Below are 17,824 nucleotides of genomic sequence, written 5' to 3' on the forward strand. Positions count from 1 at the left end.
TATAGGAATATAACAGAAGTTATTATCCCCTAAAGGAATGACTAGAATGAATTCCTGAAATAAGTAGGTTTTGTTCTAAGATATCAACAAATGATTAGACTTAAGCATGTAACATGTATGAACATGGAAGATCATTCCTGAGCAAACAGTGGGAAGCAGGAAAGTATTTGGGAAAACTATAAGGTAGGCTGGCAAAACTACATAGTACAAGACATAAAAGAGCACGATACAGTCAGGCATTCTGTGAAAAGCTTCCAATCATAAGTTAAAATGCCCGGATTGAATATGAAGTCAAGAAATCCATAAAAAGTTTTGGTACATTCTACTGCTTGGAATACCTCTTTTTCATCTGTCAGATAAAGTAGACCCTCCTGTAAGATCCAGTTCAACTGTAATTTCCATGCTGAAGCTTTCCCAAAGCTGCAATGCAATCAATGACTCCATTTTCAATATCCACAGCACTGAGTTTATCTGTTACACAGCATGAAAAATCACTGCGCAGCTTGTTTAAAAGACAGCAAGGTACCTAAACCTCCAGGAATTAGCAGTCAGAGCAGACCAATTCACACCCTAAAAAAGAACTTACTAAAAAAACCACCTTCTTATATTGTGATGAGATTCTAGAAAAATATTTGTTCCACTTATTCACTGTTTCCAAGCAAGTACCTAGCTTCTCCTTAAAACTAACAAACGAAACACATTAAGTATAATAGTATATCAAAATTATAAAAAGCCATTAAACTACCAGCTGGTTTTCATTAAACTGGATTCTGGAACATTTAAATAAAAAGTCAAGTTTCCTTCTCTTTAGAAACTTGTATCCACAGACTTCAGTCTTCTTCTTTTTATCATACATTCACTAGGCAAACACACCTTTTAACAAGGTCAAACCAAAGCACCTTTGCCTGAAAAGATAATGTATTTCAATACCAAAGGTGGTGTTCTCCCACATAAGTGCTTCATTCTCAGTCACAGATATTCCCAGCTTAAAACAGACAGCAAGAAGAGTTTTAAATGTCAGCATGAACAATATTAACATTTTCTTTCCAACACTCCCTCATCCCCGCCATCTTCATCGAAGAGTTCCAAGCAATTTTTTAAAAAGTATGAATTAAATAAGAAAAAAATGATAAAGATGCTGGCAACCAGACATTAACAATGTTGGCTTTTTTAGACTACTACATGTATAACAACAAACTATAACTAAAAATAGAGTCTCAAGCAGGGATTTTATAAAGAACCAACCAACATAGAATCATAAAACAAATACTATTTTAAAAGATAGTGGATGTGGTGGCTCACACCTGTATTTAACAGCACTTTGGGAGGTTGAGGTGGGAGGACGGCTTGAAGCCAGAAGTTTGAGACCAACCTGGGCAACATAGTGAGAACTTGTCGCTATAAAAAAAATTTTAAATTAGTCAGGTTTGGTGGCACTTGCTTGTAGTCCCAGCTTCTCAGGTGGCAGAGACAGAAGGATTACCTGAGCCCAGGAGGTTGATGCTGTGGTGAGTCATGAGTGTGCCAACATACCCCAGCTTGGACAACAAGGCTGAGGTGGGAGAACTGCTTGAGGCCAGGAGTTCAAGACCAGCCTGGGCAACATAGCATGACCCCATCTCTGTTTCATAAAGTAAAATAAATACATAATTAATTCAACACTCACCTCAATTTGGGAAGAGAGGAATACCCTATCAGATATTAGCTGCGCACAGTGGCTCAAGCCTGTAATCCCAGCACTTTGGGAAGCTGAGTTAAGAGGATTGCGTAAGCCCAGGGGTTCGAGACCAGCCTGGGCAACTTGGCAAAACCTCATCTCTACAATAAATCAAAAAATTAGCGGGGTGTGGTAGCGTGTGCCTGTAGTTCCAGTTATTTGGAAGGCTGAGGCAGAAGGATTGCCTGAGGTCAAGGCTGCAGTGGCTGTGAGCGTGCCACTGCACTCCAGTCTGGGCAACAGAGTGAGACTCCAATCAAAAAAAAAAGGGGGGGGGAATACTCTATCAGATATCAAATCTATAAAGTGAGACTAATGCAAACAATGTGATATTGGCACAATATAAAAACAGTGCGACGAAAGAGAATACATGAACAAGTTCAAAACTGAAGCCTGTATACATGGTAATTTAGTGTGTGTAACAAGGGGGGACAGTTTTAGCATGAAAAACATAAAACATTCAATAAATGGTGAAAGGCTATTTGTGGGAAGTGGGGGTAGAAGCCATCAGATCATGAATACTTCCAAAATACACAAAAATAAACTTAAGATGCACTGAGGAACTAATCCTATGAAACATACTAGAAAATGTAAAGAGAATATTTAGTAATTCTAGGGATAAGGAAAGCTTTCCTAAGCAGAAGTCAAAGAAAGACACAAAATTGATAATATTATCAATTTATAAGATTGGCAAATTTTATAAGAAATATTTGAAAGTTCTATAGAGCACAAGATATCATTTTGTTAAAAGACTACCAGACTGTAAGAAAATATCTGTATCATGTGTCAAAAGAAGAGAACTAACTGTGGAATGGATCAGTTAGAAAACAATGATTCTAAACAGATAAAGGTCTAAAATATAAGGACTTCCCACTGGAAAAAAGGATATATTAACAAGTAATTCAGTCAGACATGGTGGCTCAATCTGTAATCCCGGTGCCTTGGGAGGCCGAGGTGAGTGAATTGCCTGAGCCCACGGGTTCGAGACCCACCTGGGCAACTTGGCGAGACCTCATCTCTACAGTTAATCAAAAATTAGCCGGGCGTGTTAGTGAGCGCCTGAGTTCCAGCTACGTGGAAGGCTGAGGCGGAAGGATCACCGGAGCCCAGTGGGTCAAGGCTGCGGTGGCTGGGAGCAGCCACTGCACTCCAGTCTGGGTGACAGAGTGAGACTCCAACTCAAAAAAAAACAACAAAAAACAACAAGTAATTCAAAGAAAATTCAAATTTACAATAAACAAAATTTACAAACAGTAAACTACCTCACTACTAGTAGCCAATAAAGTGAAAATTAAAATAGTTAAATGTCATTTCCACAAAAAGACTGGACAAAAAACAAAAAAGGATTTGTGTTAGCAATAGTTTGAAAAACGCACTGTGATAGTAGAAACTAACACAAATACTTTTGGAAAAATGATTTATATTTATGTTTTTAATGAACTCAGTAATTCTACTTTTAATAACTCCACAGATGCAATTACAGAAATGTACAAAGACATACTATACACACACGCAAATAAATGCCATGACTATATGATAGTGCTCAGTAAATACTTGCTATGTGCCAAGCATGATTCTAAGAGCTTTAAGACATCGACTCATTTAATTCTCATAGCAACCCTAAAATTTAGGTCCTGTCATTTTAACTCCCATTTGGCAGATGAGGAAACTAAGGCACAGGGAGGTTAAGTAAATCGCCCAAGGTCACAGAAGTAGTAAGCAGTGGAGTCAGGATTCAATCTAGGTGTTCTGACTTCAGCACCTGAGTTTTTTTTTGTTTGCTTTTTTTTAGTAGGAATCTTACTGTGTCGCCCAGGCTGGGGTGCAGTGGTACACTCACAGACACTGCAACCTCAACCTGCTGGGCTCAGGTGATCCTTCCGCCTCAGCCTTCCAAGTAACTGGAACCGCAGGCATGCGTTAACATTTTGATTTGCTGTAGAGACGAGGTCTTGTCAAGTTGCCCAGGCTGGTGTACTTGAGTTCTTAACCATTACTGCCACTAGATAGATCTACTGCCTCCCCAAACAAGGAAGTTCACTGCAATATTGTATACAATAGCAAAACACTGGTATTAGCCATGATTATGGATTGGGAAAATAAATAATGGGCCATTTATCATGTAAAAAAGTAAATGATGAAAAACCAATATACAAACACACAAATACTTATGGTACATTAAGTGAAAATAAGTCACAAAAAAGATTTAGCATAATTTCATTTGTATCTTTAAAAATAAAAACTTCTTACGTAGTTTTGTATGTATGTATATTGTTCATTTCTTTAGACCTTTACCTAAAAAATTACACACCAAATAGTGAATACTAGTTTCTTCTGAGGAAAACAGGATTAGGAAGTAAGGGTGAAGTCAGATGTTCACCATTTTATATATCTTTGTATTAAGTGACTTCTTTCCCTAAATGACAAGTTATTACTTTTACATTAAAAACAAATTAGCAAACAAACAAGGAGGCAGAGTCACATCTTAGGTTAGATAAGCTGCTAATAAGACCCATACCACTGTATTTACCCTTATGTAAAGCAGTTAAGTTTGCACTTATTGGCCAGGTGTGGTGGCTAACACTTGTAATCCCACACTTTGGGAGGTGGAGATTGCCTGAGTCCAGGAGTTTGAGATCAGCCTGGGTAACTTGGTGAGACTGCGTTTCTACAATAAACTTTTTTTTTTCTTATTGTAGAGACGAGGTCTCACCAAGTTGCCCAGGCAGGGCTCAAACCCCTAAACTCAGGTAATCCTCTGACCTCAGACTCCCAAAGTGCTGGGATTACAGGCTTGAGCCACCACACCCAGCCTACAATAAATTTTTAAAAATATTAGCCAGGCATGGTGGTGTGCATCTGTGGTTCCCACTACTTGGAAGGCTGAAGTACAAGGATCATCTGAGTCCAGCAGGTCGAGGTTGCGGTGGCTATGAGCGTGCCCTGCACTCCAGCCTGGGCGACAGTAAGACTCCAACTCAAAAATAAAAATAAAAATATCCTCTCCAACATAAACTAAGTGCACCATATACAGAAGTGTGTAAGTATTGTTTTATAAACCCCTTTTAAGGTCAGGTATATGCATGAATGAATATAGTAAACAAATTCATTTCCATATTCATTACATTTGGAAAAAATGTATTTCTAATGGTCAAAAGCATGCCAAAGCCACTGTACTAGTATACCAATGAGTTGCTTAGAGCTCTGTCCTCTGTTGTCACTTCCTGAGATCAAACCTTACCACATCAAGTTTAGGATCTATTACAGTATCTTTCATCTGAGACAGCTACAGAGTGAACATACTGTTTCAAACCTTAATATATACATAAACATCCTGACTTAAATTCAAAACACTTTCTCGTACTAAAATATTTTTTCTATTGCCTCTAGGTTAAAAACATATCACAATTAATTTATTTTTAATTGGGACCACACAATCCTGTCCCTGAAAATTTTTTCTTCTCTAGTCAAAGCTCATCTTGATATTAAGACAACTTAATCAATATCAAATTTTTCCTTTTATGGCAGTCCTTCTGCCTCATCCTTCCAAGTAGCTGAAACTACAGGCATGCACCACCACACCTAGCTAATTTTTCGAAGAGACAATAAATCTTTCACCAAGTTGCCCAGGTGGTCTCGAACCTGTGGGCTCAGGTACTCTTCTTGCCTCTGCCTCCCAAAGTACCGGGATTACAGGCATGAGCCACTGCACCCAGCCTGTTTATAAACTTATTATTCTGTCGCTGTAATGGACAATACAAACAGCTAAAAATTATAATGTTCTGCTAAAAGTAAGAATCAATTTTGTTATTTGTAGTAACTATGTTTCTAGACTAAAACCATGCCACATTAGAGTTGACCTATTAAAATTAGCTACTGGGCAACCCCCTTGGATTCCCTCCCACTGTGGGAGCTTTTCTGTCCTCTTAATAAATCCTGCTTTCTTAAAGAAAAAAAAAAAAAAAAAGCTACTTAGGAATAGGCTTATTTCAATAATAAATCAACTTTATTAGGCATATTTTAAATACCCACTGGCTCTCAAAATAGTTTTCCTAGTACACTGAGTCTCTCCAACATTTACGCTACTTCTCTTAACTCATGTCTTATATTTCCTATATAACCTGTTTAAAATGAAGTAAACTGTAAAGTCCCAAAAACCCTACCCTCCCTCCAGTCTTTTTTTTCTTGGAGGTGAAAGAGAAACTAGAATTAATTTTAGATCCTTTACTCAATATCTAAATTCTTCAGTTCAATCCTTTCATTCTAAGATAATGAAAGATAAAGATCTAGGGAAGGCTGGTGACGTCCTCAGAGTCATATGCTTTGGACTGAAATGATGTATAATTATGAGGCTGCTAACATTGCTTCATCTGTTAGAAAAAATAGCATGATGAGTACTAATTAACCTCATACATTCAAAGTTAGTATGTTCTCTAAAACTTTTCAAAGTACTTTTAAACAATTACTTAAGGCATTTTACAAAAAAAGCAGCTGAATGCCCAAAATATCACTTCCTTTTTACCACATCAAAGCCCGGATAAGATTTATACTTAATGAATTAGCTGGTACTTAAACATATTTCCTCCAAATATTTAAATTCTAAATTTTTACTTTAATAAAGTTTTTATGTTTTAAAGTAAATAATTTTCTGATGCAAATAGAAAAATCATAATAAATTTATTAAAATTCAATTTTCTCTGGATCACATACCTGTTGTTCATCCTCCATGACGTTACTAGCAAATTCAAACACTAGGTCGTTCTGTTGGACAACAGCAGCCATAATAAAGCATTCCCCTTAGATCCACATTAGAAAAATTCCAAACAGGTGCAAATATCAGGCAGTGGAGTTCAGTGCTCAATTTGGGTAAAAACCCTCAGCTGAATATGTGAAATTATTATATCTCAGGTTTTCTTTAGGGAAGGTGCTTCCAATTTTCTGAGTTCATTGATGTTCTACTCAAATTGCAGCAATTTTTCTGAAAATTTTCTTCTCTCAAGTTTCTTGGCCTGAAAATCAAGAGCTTAAGTTAGTTATGAAAAACAATCACCCAGGTAGAATATAACAATTAATACAGAGGGTAGTATTTCCAAACTGTATGTATTTTTTGTTAATGTTTTTAAAAAATCAACATGACTAATGAATATAGGCTTTTTAAAAAGTTATATATTGTCTCTGAAGACTTCATTCCTGCTAAGATTACCTCTCATTACTGAAAATGATGCCTTTGTCTCCCTTCCCCCTGTTAAACTACAGTTAAAGTACTTGATATTTAAAAAACAAAAAGTCAAAAAAAACCACTCAGCAATAATACTGAGGTTAGTAATCGCACTAAAGAACATATAAACAATTTCTTTCCTCTAACCCAGCAAACCACATACGAAGGAATTGATACTCCATGAGTAATTTCATAATGTATATTTTCACTTCAAATAGAAACATTCAAACAATCCCTAATAGGTCTAATATATATAAGGATTTAAAATCTAATACATTTAATATTTAGTAAGAACTACTTTACAAGCGTTTTAAAATAAGTTCCCTCTTTCTGTTCTTTAAAAAGGTTTCTATAGAATGCTTTAAAAATTACCATGCTTAAGCTTGTCTTCAGTGGCTTCTTTTTTAATGCACTAAAATGTATCCTTATCTCTAGCATAGGCTTGCAAGCAACAGGAAGGAAACAGCACTTGACCACGTCATGGCAAATTAGAACATGCAAAGAACTGCACTTTACAATAGTAGAAAAACAGAAACGCAACTCAGAAGTGAAAACAATTTCAGAGTGAAGAGAGAAATGCTTTAAAAAGTCTGCCAAAGATATATACCTATTTTTTTTAAAAAAAGAAAATAAAAGCTACCACTACTAACAAAAGTAAAAAATAAAAATTTAACTTAGATGTTTATCGCAATTTTAAATACTGCATCAAATGGTTATGGCCATAAATGTGACATAAAAAGACAAAGATATAAAGATAATCACATTTAATAACATACAGTTCTCTGAAGTGGTATTTACAATTTTAATACAGATACTTCAAAAAAGAAGTTGACGCCAAAGAAAGGATGTCCATTAATTTCCTAATACTTTTAAAGAGACAAGTTTGGGGATGAAGCTGACATTGTGAGTTAGTTTTCCTGAAAACTTAAATACAGCTAGTGTATGTGCTAGCCAACTCACATACTCAAAACTCAATTCCATAAATTCACTAAAGACAGTTCCCGATATATTTTGGGCTCTAGGGGTCATCATGGATGACTATGATTTCCCTAACTGGAAGTCAAATTTAAAAAAATTAAGAATCCAATTCACATGATATTTCTACTCACTAAATTCTAACCCAGCAGTTTCCCATTGTCACCTACACCTTTTAATAATGAGTTCTAATTAGTTGGGTGTGGTGGCACGTGCCTGTACTTTCAGCTATTCAAGAGAGGCTGAAGTTTCAGAAGGATAGCTTGAGCCCAGGGGGTCTAGGCTGTGGTGAGCTGTGATCATGCCTATACTCTAGCCTAGGCGACAGAGTGAGACTCTAACTCAAAAAACAAACAAACAAAAAGCATAAAAGATTTCAACTCCAACATTGGGAAAGTATATTTAGCACATTCAGGCAGGCGGGGGGGTGGGGGGGGGGGGTTGATCTAAATCCATCAGACAGATATATAAACAAGAGATATACATTTGGTCTTGAACCAATGTTACTTATAACATCATTTCCCTTAAATAATTAGCCAATCCAACTCTTCTACAGTAGTCCTGCTCTCTTATGTTCCTCCACCCCTATTATCAGCTCTTTCCTCCTTTGTCAACTTCTATTATTCTCCATGCCTGGAACACCCCCACTTGTCAGCACCCAATCGCATCTTTTCCATTCTTCAGTGCTCAAGTCCCATTTATTTCACAAAGCTTCCCAACCTCTATGCCTCAGACCATAAGGATGGCGTCCTGAAAAAATTATGGCAATACTGAATGTAGCGCCAATTCAGCACTAACTATACATTGTCACTGTCTCACATTTGAAAACTGGATTCTCCTACTTCAATTGAGTAAATGTCTGAGTGCCTATTATTTGCAAGACAATGTGTTAGGCACCAAGACAATGAGAGGAAAACCTCTTCTGGGGAAGTAACCATTGTCTAAAATTTATTCTATACCTTCTAAACCTGTGAACCTACAGTGATGATAAAAAAGGATCATATGAATGACAGAAATTGTACTAAATATCTTATCATTAGATATTTAAGCTATTTCTACATATATTTTTTATTTAAAAAGAATGACTGAAGTACCTCTCATAAAGAGGAAAGTATCACCTTACATTTGAAAACCACTGTAAGAGGATATAACCAGAATCAAGGAATGTTTCCTGATACAGAAGTTTCTCTGTAAAAGGTTAGTTCCAAAAGTCTACTCCAAAACCTATTTATTCACAAGGGCAAAGTGACAATGTACACCAATGACCAATGCGAATACATTTATGTAAATTTAAGTTTCACTTTCTTTTCCATTGTCATCATGTACTTTTTCTTACCAGCACTTCCACACTGCTATTGTGCTTTAATACCTATCAGAAAGCTCAAAACTAAGGATAAGTAATCATCATACATACCTTACAGTACACACTAATAACCAAAAGTAATAACTGAAAACTGAAATGGCTCCCACAACCATTAAGCCATTTGCTGGGGCAGAAAAAGATATCTTTGTTCTGTACATTTCTATACAGAAGTTCATAGTCTGAAAATGTATAAGTAAAGAAAAACATGCTTTTTTTTTGAGTTGGAGTCTCACTCTCACCTAGACTGGAGTGCAGTGGCCGCTCCTGGCCACTGCAGCCTTGACCTGCTGGGCCCCGGCGATCCTTCCGCCTCAGCCTTCCAAGTAGTCGGAATTACAGGCGCGCACCACCACGCCCAGCTAATTTTTGATTTATTGTGGAGATGAGGTCTCGCCAAGTTGCCCAGGCGGGTTTCGAACCCGCAGGCTCAGGCAATCCACTCACCTCAGCCTCCCAAAGCGCGAGATTACAGGCTGAGCCAACAAGCCCGGCTAAGAAAAACATGTTACTTGTTTAATCAGGTATCTGATACTCTGTCATCTTTCCTGCTCCTCTTCCTCGTCCCTGTATACTTATATTCTCTATGGCTTCAAGGTGATTCTTGGGAATACATTTTCTGATTCCTGATCCAGAGGTATCACCTGTACACATCAAAGATATTTAAGTAACAGAGCCCAGGTATATTAAAATTTTTTCAGTAATAGACAAGACTGAAGATCTACATCAATGATTCAATTTTTCATTAGTGAACTGAGGTGTGTCCAGGGTGTCTCACAGTCTGCAATTCTAACAATTAAAACTAGAATTCTCATTTCCTAAATCAAGACTCTCTCTTAAATGATAATATACAGCCTTGTCTCCTAACCTACCCAAATCCTTTCTGTCATAATAGTTTAGAACTTAGTAAAAATGCATATTGCAAATTTTAAAAAATCTGCACCTTTAAGCTCAGCTAGAGGTTCTGTATTTTGCAAATCTAGTCACTAAACTGTCTATCAGACAAATCCAAGTGAGTGTACCTCAGTCAATGTATCCAAAACAAAACTGAAGGCATCATCTGATTCCTCAAATTTGTTCCTAAGTGGAAAAAATATACAAGTACTTAGATTGAGAAGAAAAAGGGCTTCTGCTCTACACTATCAAGCTGTAAGGTCCTTAGTAAATTTAAAACTTGTTTAAATTTACCCATCATTAGTTACATCTATTAAATTCAGGGACACTTGCATTAACAATTCTCAAACTTATGCTCTTTTCAAAATGTCATTTAGTCTTCCTAGTATAATAAGAAAAAAAGACAAGTGAAAACTATTCATCCACCACACAGACATAAATAGTAAACTTATTTGCACAGTTTTGAGAAGTCATCCAATTGGGCATCCACCAGATAATAAAAACTCCCAGGCTTCTCTCCATTGGGTCAGAACCATATACTTATTCTTCAGGAAGACATGCCACAGGAATACTTGCCAACAAGGTTCCCAACGGCTCATCACCAAATAAGCTTTGGATTTAAGGTAAAACTGTAAAGCAAAACAGTTAAGACCACAGGCTCTGGAGTCAGACCACTTAGGTGCCAATCTTCTGCAGTGTGACCTTGGACAAGTTATTTACTTGGTGTCTCAGTCTCTTCTTTCCATAAAATAGGTATAAGTCTCAAGTTTCCTCATTCTGTAAAATGAGTATAATAAACAGTACCGAAATCTAGAGTTGTTGTGAAGATCAGATACAAAATGCATATGTGGAATACCTGGCACATAAATTGTACTCAATAAACATTAGCTTCATTAGAGCTGTGAGTGTCCTGTAAGAATGTCACAGGTGCATGCCATGTAACTAATTATTCCTGAAGTATTAATTTCTATACTCTCTGGGAGTCTCCGTTACCACAGTTATTCACTAGACTTCAACAAGAACACCACAGCTCATTATCAACAAAAGTATAATTTTATTCCAGTGCCTAAAAATTTGGCACCTCTTTGATAAATCTAGTTGCTTCAAGGATAGGATTCCATTCTTTCTTTCTCTAACAGAGTCCCATTATGCCCCATTCCAAACAAAATGACTTCCAACTGTAAACACAAAATCCTTAGCCACATCCCAGGCTACTACAACCAATTCAAATAGTTAATTTTTGTTTATTATAAAAGACTGTACTGACTGGAATTCTTGTGTGGTGGACCATGATTAGGACTTTTTATGTGTTTTCTAATATTATAGAATGAGCTATAATAGCTCCCAGCAGAAATGATAATAAGTCAGTGGTATCAAGATAAATTCTGCATAGTCTTCTAACGGCCTGCCCATTCTCTATCTAAAAAGTGTGGAATTACAGGATTGCAGAGCTGAAAAAGATCTAAGCATTACACAGGACAATGCGTTTCCTCAAAGGATAACAATTTGGGTCTAGAGCATTCTGACTTCTCTTTTTTTTTGAAGAAAATGAGCAAAAGTTTTATTTGTTAATTTCTTGCATTTGAGTACTCTTCGATGACATCCTTGGCCTGAGATTCTTTGCCACAGTCCTTAAAAAAAAATGCAACTTCTTATTAACATTTAGAAATTTTACAATGTTCTTAATACATAGCAAAACTTTAATTAGCTGTCTTTGAAGAAAATGTTCATTGTTAATCCTCTGCACTTGGTGAGGGAACATAAAGGTATTGCCGGTAGGGCTGGGAGTGGTGGCTCACACCTATCATCATCTCAGCACTTTGGGAGGCTAAGGTGAGAGGACTGCCTGAGCCCAGGGGTTCAAGACCAGCCTGGGCAACTTGGGGACATCTCTACAATAAATCAAAAAATTAGCCAGGCATGGTGGCGCATGCTTGTAATTCCAGCTACTTGGAAGGCTGAGGCGGAAGGATCATCTGAGCCCAGCAGGCCAATGCTGCGGTGGCTGTGAGCATGTCACTGCCCTACAGCCTGGGTAATGAAGTGAGACACCAACACAAAAAATAAATAAATAAAATATTTTTAAAAAGATATTGCTGATGTTAATACAGGAAAAACTTATGCTGGGACTAATTTTTCAAGAATGTTACATTTCCTTGAGGCTTTCCATTTAAATTTCACAAAAAAGTAGAGATGGAATATATGCTGAAATATTTATCAGTTGATATAGAGAAGCGCATCCTCCCATTATCTTCAGGCTGGACAGTAAATTACATATTATTGTGGGAAGAAAATGAGACTGCACTATCTACTCGAATAGAAACAAACCAGGTGGAAGACATCAAATTACTACTGCATAACACGTAACAACAAAGCTGAATGCATGTTGGTGACCATCTCACACATTACCACATACTAGAAAAATAAGAAAATTTTCATTTTTTGGTCTAAGTTCTTCAATGTCCAAAATTCCGTTTAAGTCAAATATTACAATAAAATAGGTTCCAGGGCTATACTATTTAATATGAAATGACTCGCTTTTCACTATTTCATTGAAGAATGTGGTCAAGTTGCTGGTGACCCAACAAGACGTTTCCCAGTGCAAAAGGATTAACACTTGTTATAGCCATTTTCAGGGACCTTAAGGACTTCAATGTCCTTAAGGCTGGTAACATGGCTTTACTATTGCCAGTTTTTTAAGTTTCTGCAGAAACACATTCAGGTTAGCAGATTCATGGCTGGCTTGCATTCTGACTTTTTCAAGACACACAGTCAGCTAGTGGCAAAGAAGGCAAGGGAGGTCCAGATTCACTACTGTGTCCCTATATCTACATTAATAGAATGACATAAATATTTTTTTCATCAGCAAAATATCTGGAAAAATAAGAAATCTCTTACACAAGTATCTGTAGCAAAAGTAGCTTATTATACTCAATACAATTTTAATCAAGATGCTTTTATATACTATTCTATGCAACACTTGATATTTGAGGTAAATCATTTTCAACTTTATTTTTAACTGGAACAACTGAAGCAGAGAGGTTCACAGAGTTCCCTATTATTGCTTTAAGCCTTTCCTATTACTTTTCTATTACTATTCTTTCCCACGTTTGCCATGTCATATCATCTTGCTTTACACCTTTATTTAACCTAAAAAGTGAAAAGAAGACATTCATTAGCCTCCTTTTTTAGGCTATCACGGTAACGAATTAAAATACTGTGAAATATATTTTTACTAACATTTTTTCTTTCTAGTTCTTTAAATACAATATTATTCCTATCATCATTTACAACAAAACTATGGACATGGAAAAACAAAAAAGAAACAGAGCAAAATGTAGTTTCAGTTAAGTAATCAGCTTTGAACTTTCCCCAAACAAGGATAATAATAGTCTCTCAGTACCTGCTGAATAATGAAAAACAAAAAAGGACACCAGTTGTAAAATAAATCTCATTATATAGTCTTCTAAACCAGATAGTCTATACACAAAATAGAAGGGAAAGAAACACAAGTTATGGCACAGGGTGAGCCAATCATGTTACTGCATTCAGTGTTCTCACAATATAACTGAAAATACTTCTATATACCAACCTTTTAATTTAAAATTTTCCAAACAGTCAACGAATTTAAGAAAGTTTAAAAAAGATGCTTCTTGAATCCATATAGGTATCATATGTATTACTGCCAGTATCTTTTAAATAGCTACCCAGCTTCGTTACTTAAAATTAGTTAATCTTTAATTTAAATTAGGCATTCTTTAATGGGGGGAGAAGAGGGATGTACCCAGTATTTTCATGTAAATAAAGCATTGATTGATTGTGTGTGTGTGTGTGTGTGTGTGTGTGTGTGTGTGTGTGTGTGTGTGTGAAGATTCAGTCAGGTTTTTGGGGGAGAAGAGGGATGTACCCAGTATTTTCATGTAAATAAAGCATTGATTGATTGTGTGTGTGTGTGTGTGTGTGTGTGTGTGTGTGTGTGTGTGTAGGAAGATTCAGTCAGGTTTTTGGTGACCAGCAAAGCTGAAAGCAGGTCTTGGCAACCTGATCAAGTTCACCTTAGCTTCAACCACATTAAACAACAAAAAAAATCAATGTGATCAAACTAAATAGGCTGACTCCTCGATGCTTTTGCCTTTTTGCTGACACTCGGATGAACAGTTCCAAGACTCTGAGGACAGGCACAATTACTCACTATCCAGACTTGAAATTCCAGTTCTTTCACATAGTTCTCAACTTTTCATCATTGGCTGCTGGGGCCTACCTGGTGTCAGATTACACTCAGGCAGCATTTACAGCAGACTGCAAAACAGCAAACAGATCGAATACCTAAACTTGTCCATACCTGTGGTCTCAAGATTAACTCTTTCTGAGCATGCTCTGAAAACAGGAGAATTTTTTTTTTTTTTTTTTAAGGAAAGCAGGATTTATTGAGAGAGCAGAAAAGCTCCCACAGTGGGAGGGGACCTGAAGGGGTTGCCTAGAAAAGGAATTTAAACCCAAAAGAGAAATATCTAACAGTGACCAGATACTGTTTAAGCCCTGGTCATGATAAAGTTTCTTTCCTTTATCAAAAAGGCTGAAAATTGTAATGATCAAAATCACATTCACTGGTACTTTTATTATGCAAATAAACTGACTGAAGAAACTTTTTTTCCCTCCAGCACCCAAAATCTTAACTCTGACAAATATACTAGCCAGAAAAAAACAAACGTGATAATAGTCCTTATCAGTTAAACTATTAAGGCAGTTAAAAAATTTCTCTCTACAACTACCAAGACTTAACTTGCAAGAAAACTGTTTCTGTGGCTGTTTATTCTCTTTGTTAATATTTTCATCTTCTTAGAAAAGATGTGCTAGTTCCCGGGTCTGAGAATATGGCAGACTCCCAATGGTAACTGTTTCGCTCTGTCACTGATTGAGGGGGAAAAGTCAGGATCCTGTTATTTAAAAGCCCTCAGGGAGGTTTGCTACAAGACACACCTCCCCCACCTCCAATTCCCAGATTGCACAACACTCTTCTAGTAGAAATATATTCTGTCATAAGAAGTTCTATTCCTAGCCAGGCGTTGTAGCTCATGCCTGTAATCCCAGCACTTTGGGAGGTGGAAGCGAGAGGATTGCTGAGAGGAGGGTTCGAGACCAGCAAGGGCGACTTGGTGAGACCTCATCACTACAATAAATAAAATTATCAAGGCATGGTGGTGTGCAACTGTAGCTCCAGCTACTTTGGAGGCTGAAGCGGGAGGATCACCTGAGTCCAGGAGGTCAAGACTACAGTGAACTGTAATTGTGCTACTGTACTCCAGGCTGGAGACAGAGTGAGAAACTGACTTAAAAAAAAAAAAAAAGACCTTAACAGACATTTTCACCAAAGAAGATATACAGATTAGCATAAGATGCTCCACACCATATGTCACCAGAGAAATGCAAATTAAACTGACAATGAGATACCACTACAAATCTTTTAGATTGGTCAAAATCCAGAACACTGACAACATCAAAAGCTGGCAAAGATCTAGGGTAATGAGAACTCTCATTCACTGAAGGAGGGAAGAAAAAATGATACCGTCACTTGGGAAGACAGTTTGGCAGTTTCTTACAAAGCTAAACAAACTCTTATGGTACAATCCAAGCTGTTGTGTTCCTCGGTATTACCCAAAGGAATTGAAAACTTATGTCCACACAAAACCTGTGCACAGATGTTTATAGCAGCTTAATTTATAATTCTGCCAAAACTTGGAAGCAACTAAATTGTCCTTCAGTAAGTGAATTAATACATAACCTGTGGTATATCCAGACAATGGAATATTATTCAGCACTAAAAATAAATAAGCTATCAAGCCACAAAAAGACATGGTGGAAACTTAAATGCATATTACTAAGTGACATTTGTACAAATGCATAGAACGTAAGCACCACAAGTAAACCACAATGTGAACTATGGCCTTTGGGTGATAATGATGTGCCAGAGTAGGTTCATCAATTGTAACAAATGTACCACTTGGGTGAAGCATGCTAATAAAGAGACAGGTGGGCCTAAAGATTCAATTTTGCTATGAATCTGAGATGGCTCTAAAAAAATAAAGTCTTTTTTTTAAGTATACTTCTGACACATTGTAACACTTTGCACTATCATCTCAAAAACGGACATCTCAACATTTCTGCATTTTATAGTTCCATATCTCCCCCTACCTCACCCCATTATTAAAATAGCCAAAGTTGGTCCTGCCCTGGCCCCACCAATAACTCAGTATATACTATCCTTTCCCAGGCTTTCTGTCTATGCTCACTGCCACTCAACACAGATCTTCCTGTTATCTGAAGATCACAACATCTCATCCCTGTGACATTTTAGGATTGTCTTCCAAGTCACAGTGCAACTATATTGAAGGATATAAACCCCAGAGAAATAAGCATTTCTATTTTTTCCCAAGTTGCCAACAAGTTTTAAAGATTTTAAGATTCCTTGTGCACAAAACCTCCTGCTCTCCAGGTATGAAAAGACCCCGAATAACCTGCTTTTTTATAGTGTACCTCTTTTTTTCTTTTTCCTTATTTATTTTTACTTTTTTAGTTCTTATAGGGGTCTTGCTATGTGGCTCCAGGCTGGTCTTGAACTCCTAATCTTAAGGCACTCCTCCTGCTTTTGCCTCCCAAAGTGCTGGGATTACAGGTGTGAGCCACTATAACAGCCCTCCTCTTTAAATAATAGAAATCTATTTTATGTCAGTTTGAATATAATCAAACAATTCTGGTGTCTCATGTCAGGATCCTTAAAAATGGGATTCTTGACAATCATCTTCCTGTCTTGCACTTGCCTAAGCTACTAAACTCAATGAAACCAAAAAACAAACAGCAAGATCACAACATGAAAAAATGAAAAAGTGGAAGAGCATGGGCTTAGGCTTAGTATTGTGAGATATATATAGTAATATATCACATAATGACATCTTGGTCAACAGTAGAATACAGCACTGATCCCATAAGACTATAATACCATACTTTTACTGTACCATTTCTGTTTCAATACGTTTACATATATAAATACTTGCCATAGTGTTATAGTTGTCTACATACTCAGTATAGTAATATGCTATACAGGTTTGTAGCCTAGGAGCAATAGGCTATACCACATAGCCTATGTATGGAATAGACTATACCATCTAGGTTTGTGTGAGTATATTCTATGATGTTGGCACAACAATAAAATTGCCTAAAGATAAATTTCTCAGAATGTACCTTAAGTGACACATGACTACATAATATTTAAAAGTTATACATTAAGTTTATATTTTACTATTGTACATATCTTAGATGCAAACTTTCTTTCTTTATTTAGTTTTTGAGTTGGAGTCTCACTCTGTCACCCAAGATAGAGGGCAGTGGTATGCTCACAGCCACTGCAGCCTCGACCTGCTGGGTTCAGGAGATCGTTCTGCCCCAGCCTTCCAAGTAGTTGGAACTACAGGCATGTGCCACCACACCTGGCTAATTTTTCTTGATTTATTGTAAAGATGATTCGTGACCCGCCTGGGCAGGTGAGACCTTATCTCTACAATAAATCAAAAAAATTAGCCGGGCATGGTAGCGTGCGCCTATAGTTCCAGCTACTTGGAAGGCTGAGGCGGAAGGATCGCTGGAGCCCAACAGGTCGAGGCTG

The 17,824-nt window shown here is 37.0% G+C and overlaps 1 protein-coding gene across 2 annotated transcripts in view; it reads right to left on the reverse strand.

Annotated features, from left to right (window-relative positions):
* Positions 1 to 17,824, reverse strand: part of ELF1 (E74 like ETS transcription factor 1) — an 85,043-nt gene that overhangs the window by 44,200 nt on the left and 23,019 nt on the right. Inside the window, exon 2 of one of the 2 annotated variants that reach the window (XM_008060072.2) lies at positions 6,428 to 6,726. In XM_008060072.2, the coding sequence (XP_008058263.1) occupies positions 6,428 to 6,499 (72 nt within the window). In that variant the 5' untranslated portion in view covers positions 6,500 to 6,726. Of the gene's footprint in view, positions 1 to 6,427; positions 6,748 to 17,824 lie in introns of those variants that run through there. The other variant, XM_021713368.1, reaches the window with a different exon arrangement.

The sequence above is a fragment of the Carlito syrichta genome, unplaced genomic scaffold (assembly GCF_000164805.1).
Source record: "Carlito syrichta isolate Samal-C Ts95f unplaced genomic scaffold, Tarsius_syrichta-2.0.1 Scaffold304508, whole genome shotgun sequence".
NCBI lineage: Eukaryota > Metazoa > Chordata > Mammalia > Primates > Tarsiidae > Carlito > Carlito syrichta.